This window comes from Macaca fascicularis, chromosome 17 (genome assembly GCF_037993035.2).
Source record: "Macaca fascicularis isolate 582-1 chromosome 17, T2T-MFA8v1.1".
NCBI classification, from domain to species: Eukaryota; Metazoa; Chordata; class Mammalia; order Primates; family Cercopithecidae; genus Macaca; species Macaca fascicularis.
Genome location: NC_088391.1, coordinates 12,112,760 through 12,119,540, shown reverse-complemented (window position 1 = coordinate 12,119,540; position 6,781 = coordinate 12,112,760). Strand labels below are relative to the sequence as shown.

The window sequence follows — 6,781 nt, the reverse complement described above, 5'->3', positions numbered from 1 at the left end:
TTTTACCAAGGATTCAAAAAAGAAAAGGTGAAATTCTTATAATTTTTTTCTGTTCTCCTGAAACCCAAGTTTTATTCCTTGTTCTAGAGTAGATCACTGCAAAATTAGGATGTGAAAACCAAACTGTTTTAGAAATAAAACTTAAGTCACATTAATAAGACTTGCAGAATACTTAAGTTACAAGGAGTAGCAAAACAGACACTTTTGTTAATGCTTTTTACAGAAGAGAAAAATCATGGATCACAGTTATGGAAGGAAACAAGTTAATTTTTTAAAAGATTTATTCTTGGCTTTAAACATATTTATAATTAGATTTGAAAACATGATATTATATATAAATTGAAGGCATTAAAACATCTGATTTAAGAACTTCTTCATGCTATTAACTCCTAGTTAGAACTGCTTTATCCCTTTTCTCTATTAAACATAAGAAAGTAACAAGTAAGGCTGCGTGCGGTGGCTCATGCCTATAATCCCAGCACTTTGGGAGGCTGAGGCGGGTGGATCACCTGAGGTCAGGAGTTTGAGACCAGCCTGGCGAACATGGTAAAATGCAATCTCTACTAAAAATGCAAAAATTAGCTGGGCATGGTGGTGTGTCCCTGTAATCCCAGCTACTCGGGAGGCTTGAGGTGGGAGAATTACTTGAACCCGGGAGGTGGAGGCTGCAGTGAGCCAAGATCATGCCACTGCACTCCAACACGGGCGACAAAGTGAGACTCCATCTCCAAAAAAAAAAAAAAGAAATAACAAATGAGAATATCATCTTAAATTGAACTAATCTGCTTTTGTGGTAAGTTTAAAAGGGCATAGGCTCTGGGTCCTGTGATAGTGCTAAAAATAAAGCAGGCAGAATCAGTGCCAATTTGAAAGCAAGATATTTTCTCAGGTTTGAGTTTGGATGACCATTTTGTTGGGGGGAAAAAAAAACTATGAAATCTTCTGATTTAAAGTATTTGAATTTTTACTTTTAATTTCAGAGATCACACTGGAATAGTAAAAAGGAATTAGAGTTACATTGAAGGTTCTATTTTTCTTATAATCATGCTGACTTAGGGATGAGGAATTGCTCAAAAGGAAACACCACTCTATCACATTCATCCTGCCTTTTGAACAGGATGGAACTACAGCAGAACCAACATGTGCATTAAGGAAAACTATTTCATAGTGAGTTACCTTTAAAAAAAAATTCCCTAAAATAGTAGCTAAACTAAAAGGAATTATTTGCATAAAAATAACTGTACTAAGAGACCTCATTTCATTTAATGACAGAATCTAAAAGAAAATGGTGTTTATTTCACTTGTAAAATAATACTTGTAGTGATCAAATCCAAAGATTTAAAGATTTTTTTTCCCCACTCTTTTTTTTCTTTGTAAAGATGGGGGGTCTCCCTATGTTGCCCAAGCTGGTCTTGAACTCCTAGCCTCAAGCACTCCTCCCACCTCAGCTTCTCAAAGTGTTGGGATTACAGACATGAGCCACTGAGCTCGGCCAAAGATGGTTTTCTTGATTAGTTAATAAATTACATTTAGTTTGAAGATATGCAACTGAAGCAAAAGTATACCAATACAGAGTTGGGCCAAGAACATCTGATATACAAATGCTTAGGTAAATTTGAAACTAATTTCTTTTCTCATTGTGCAACGTACATACTAACGTGTGGTTTGAAATTATATCCAGTTTTACAAACTGGAAAGGTTAAGCGTCAATAATTTATTGTCACCTTTGCAAATGCTCATATTTTTTAGTTGTAATTGTGTCCTGCTTATTATTCTCACATTCTTCTTTATCGGAGTGGGAACTCTCCTGTTCTTTGATCAGAGATGTAGTACAACGTCTTTTCAGTCTGAGATAATCTTTTGAACTGGTGGGAGTAGTCCTAGTGGATTCACTGACAGATATAAATTGTTTTTCTCCTGTTGAACCAGACAAAAGAGCTTGGGTATTTATCAATGCAAGTTCTTCATCAGCTATTGAATTACTTTCCAAAAGAGAAATTTCATTGAATTTTTTAAATGGAGTCATCTGAGGAGAATTCAGTTCTTTTTTCTTTATGGGTGTTTCGTTTTTGGTGCCACAACTCCTTGGTGGCTGAAATGCCTTCTGTGCAGCTGGAGAAACAAATGTACAAATGGGACTAACAGGTGGAGGTAAAGGCAGTCTACTCAAGAAATCCAAGGCTCTTCTCCTTTTGCAGTTTTTTTGGTCATCAATCTCTTTCTCCCCTTTACAAGACTTTGAAGTTATCTGGGCTGATACAGGTGTGGAAACAGACTTCCTTTTGGCCATACAAAGTGATAAAGGACTTTGATAATATAGCTCACAATTAGGAGAAGATATCTGATAAAAAAATTAAAACGTAGCCTATCATAATTACGTACTAACATAAAAAACTAAATCGAAGTAACTTTTTCCATTGAAAATATTTAAGCACGCAAATATTACACACAATCTCCCTCCCCTAATTGCTAATAGGTTAGGTGATTTCAATTCACATTATTCCTATTCTAGATGGAAGTAATTTTGCATAAGAGCATATAAAATGACATTAAAAGAAAGGAAGAAGAGGAATAATCACAGTAAAAGATTAAAAGGAGGTAGTGGACACCACTTACGCTTCAATCTTTTCTTTTTTATTATTAACAAATTAAACAAACATAAACATTTTAAAGCCATCTTAAGAACACACACTACCTGGGTTCTAATATCTACTTTTCTAGCTTTATGACTTTATTAGGCAATTGCTTAACCTCTCTCTATGCTCTCTATAGATGAGTCTCCTCATCTATAAAATGAGGATAATACAGTAAAGTCCTCACTTAACATCATTGACAGGTTCTTGGAAACTGTGACTTTGAGTCAAACAATATATAGCAGGTCTTTGGGCAATGTCATTTCCTTCAACATCATTTTGTTAGAACACTGATGAGAAAAATAAATGGTTTTGTTATACATCACTTCCCTTAAAATCAGTTTCCAAAAACCTATTGACAATGTTAAGTGAGGATGTAGGTTATATCTCATGGGGTTGTTATGAGGATTAAATGAGTTAATATAGATACCCTTAGCAAGTATTAGCTATTTAAGAATCAGCCATTAGCCAATATTAAAGACTTTAGCTTGATTTGCATCTACTGTGATTTAACCACTTAAACAGCTTAGAAACAGCTTACAAACAGCTTAGAAACAACCCTAATTGTATGGAACAGTGAAATAAATAGGCAAAAACACTTCAATCACATGTATATGAAAGCACCTGGCCGGGCGCGGTGGCTCAAGCCTGTAATCCCAGCACTTTGGGAGGCCGAGACGGGCAGATCACGAGGTCAGGAGATCGAGACCATCCTGGCTAATACGGTGAAACCCCGTCTCTACTAAAAATACAAAAAACTAGCCGGGCGAGGTGGCGGGCGCCTGTGGTCCCAGCTACTCGGGAGGCTGAGGCAGGAGAATGGCGGGAACCCGGGAGGCGGAGCTTGCAGTGAGCTGAGATCCGGCCACTGCACTCCAGCCCGGGCGACAGAGCCAGACTCCGTCTCAAAAAAAAAAAAAAAAAAAAAAAAAAAGAAAGCACCTGTTTGGAAAGTTTGCACCCAAAGTTTCATATCTTGCTTCAATAAATAAAATTTCTAAATAACCTATATTTATAGGAACCACATAACACTTTCTAATTAAGTTTAATTACATTTTACCATGTTTACTAGGTATACAACAGAATATATGATGGCCTCCATATATAATACTTATAATATTCCTTGAGTTTACATTAACTTACCAGAAGCTTATTTCCTGTACTAGGAATGATTTGAGCAGTGTACGACTCTGAAGTCCAGTCTTTAATTGGGGTGGACCACTTGGGATCATTTGCATGCAGTATATGCATAAGCTTGTTTTCTGCTTCATTGCAAAGTATATCAATATTCTAAGAAAATAAGCGGAAAAGTTGCTTTATAAATTGCAAACCCACATGTTTGTTTCCGAAAGTATTTCCTTTAAAAGCAGAAATGAAAAGTTCAGACCAAAAAAGAATGAAAAACCAAAAAAATGTGATACCAATTATCAAACATGCCAATGCAAAATTACAAAACCAGTATCAGTGATTTAGGGGAATCTAGCTGATAGGGAGAGGGGAAGAGAGAAAAAGTATGTGTGTCTGAAGGAAAGAGATCTCCTTAGTCATCTAGTTTAATCAGCAAGCTGTCATATGATCTGAATTGAAGCTGGAAGATTGGGGCTCAAGTCCCAGCTCTATTTACTACTTAATAGCTGGGAATCATCTCACATCTATAAAGGTACTTCGTAGGTTAGTAAAAAGAGAGAATTGCCTCACCTACCTCACGTCTGTTCCAAGAATTAATTGAAATAATGTATAGGTTAAACTACATGAAACTGTTGTTTGAAAAGTCACAGCTGGTCAAATATCAGCAATTTCATATGGTTTAACCTAATTCATGACAGTATTTTGTAAAACTTTAAAATGCTATGTAAATGACAGTTGTCTCTTCAGCAGGACTAGTAAACTGCCTTTGAAGATGGCTCAGAGAAAATGTGGGGTGTAGGCCGGGCTCAGTGGCTCATGCCTGTAATCCCAGCACTTTGGGAAGCCAAGGTGGGCAGATCACTTGAGGCCAGGAGTTCGAGACCAGACTGCCCAACATGGTGAAACCCTGTCTCTACTAAAAATACAAAAGTTAGCTGGGCGTGGTGACACGCATTTGTAGTCCCAACTACTTGGGAGGGTGAGGCAAGAGAATCGCTTGAACCCAGGAGGTGCAGACTGCAGTGAGCTGAGATTGTGCTACTGCACTCCAGCCTGGGGATGACAAAGCAAGACTGTCTCCAAAAAAAAAAAAAAGAAAGAAAATCTGGGGTGTAAGTAGTAGATACACTGTATAGGAACTAAATAATGAATACAACTCAACATAGCTTTCTTTATACAGCTATTCTAATGCTTTAAAAAAATATTTTTATATAAATTCTGAATAACACACATTTCAAATATTAAACTATAGAATTAGGAGGCTTATTTTTTGTGTATTCTTCACTAGTCACCAATTCATGAAATCTCAAATTTTACTGGGAAGCAGCATTGCATAGCAGTTCCTAGTTTGGGTTCTGCATTTGGTGGCCTAAGTATGAATCCTAGTTTTACTAACTTGGCATTTGACCTAAGGCAAGCCATTTACCCTGTTTCTCACTGATAAAATAGAAAAACAGTTCCCTACCTCATAGGGTTGTGGGAGAATGAAATGAGAAGGTTAGAACAAGGTCTGACACATAGTAAACACTCAATACACCAGCTAATATTATATAATGTATATACAGATTTAAGCAGAAAATGGATACATGATCTAGGGAAAATAATTTCAGTGTCTCTTATCTGGGATTAATTCAAATCAAAGAGATATAATCTGTATAAAACACTAGATATGGAGTTTAAATGTAAACCTGTAGTCTCCATATTATTAACTAACCACAATGCCAACTGCTGCAAACCACAGATAACTCATATTATTCTTGTAACCAATTTCCAGTTTTCTTACATAGTCTGCATTTCTGAACATCCTTCTCACAAATTCTCCTAACTCATTTCCCTTCAAGTCATTCTTCTCTTTCTAGTTGCTGTCATTTCCCCATTCCCCCATCTCCTGAGGTTCATGGGCAATAAATATATAATTAAACTTTACCTCACATACTACCTCAACTATCCAATTTGTGTAAAAGCTATTTCCTTGATACTTGACTGTCAAAATAGAAAAATACCAAAATGTGTGGTAATGCTGAAAAGTAAACTTACCTCAACAATATTTTTCATTTTGTTGAATGTCTCTTGAAAGTGGCCCTCTTTCGGACTAGCAGAAAACACAGAAAAATCTCCAGCAAATAAAGTAGGAAGACCTGATTTGGATTCTGGTCGCCACTGGAGGTTGCTTGCAGCAATTAACATATGAGGCTTAATAATGTCTTCATTAAGATCTATCCAAAACTTTATTGCCAGTAAATTATAACATTCGTCTGACAAATAGATGAAAGGAGCAAGTCCTAGAATGGAGAAAAAAAAATGTTATTATAGATGTGTTAGATGAATTTTAAGATGCAAGGAAGGAACCTCTAATATGCCTATTTATTTTGGTATATGCTAATAGTAAAAGCAAATCAAAATAACTGAATTTGGTGAAAGCTCAGGTTTTCCAAAATGACCTGTTACTTACAGTGCTAAAATTTCAATACCAATATGACAACACATTCTTTTACTGAGGTCATGTGGAAGTAGGTATACACACACATTGCTGACAGGAGTGCGGATCTGTGCAAGCTTTCTGGAGATAAATTTGGCAACACCTAGCAAAGTCACATATGCATTTACCTTTCCATCCTGTAATCCCATTTCTTGTACTCCACTCTGAAGATAGACCTCTAATAACAGTAAAATACACATGAACATAAGATTCATGAAAACACCTGTGAACAAGGTTACTCACTGAAACACTATAATGATAAAATATTGGAAGCAGCTTTTATACATATACAGGATAGAGTTGGATAAACTATGGTACATCCAAACAATGGTGTACCACGTAGCTGTAAAAGGGTGAGGACGATTTCTATGAACTGATTTCCAGGATACAGTGTTGAGTTAAAAAAGAAAAGCACAAAAGAAAGGCTAGAGTATGTTCCCCTTCTTATAAGGAAGAAGGGATATAAGAAAATATACATGTATCTGTTCAGTTGAGCAAAAGAAATCAGGAAGGATAAACCAGAAACTAAAGGAACAGGGTG

At 36.2% G+C, this 6,781-nt stretch overlaps 1 protein-coding gene across 1 annotated transcript in view; it reads right to left on the bottom strand.

Annotated features, from left to right (window-relative positions):
• Positions 1-267: 267 nt before the first annotated feature.
• The window catches only part of BRCA2 (BRCA2 DNA repair associated), a 92,896-nt gene continuing 86,382 nt past the window's right edge, over positions 268-6,781 (bottom strand). Inside the window, exons 25-27 of the mRNA XM_005585600.5 lie at positions 5,799-6,043; positions 3,777-3,923; positions 268-2,341 (exon numbers count right to left, since the gene is read on the bottom strand). Of these exons, the coding sequence (XP_005585657.3) occupies positions 1,721-2,341; positions 3,777-3,923; positions 5,799-6,043 (1,013 nt within the window). The 3' untranslated portion in view covers positions 268-1,720. The remainder of the gene's footprint in view (positions 2,342-3,776; positions 3,924-5,798; positions 6,044-6,781) is intronic.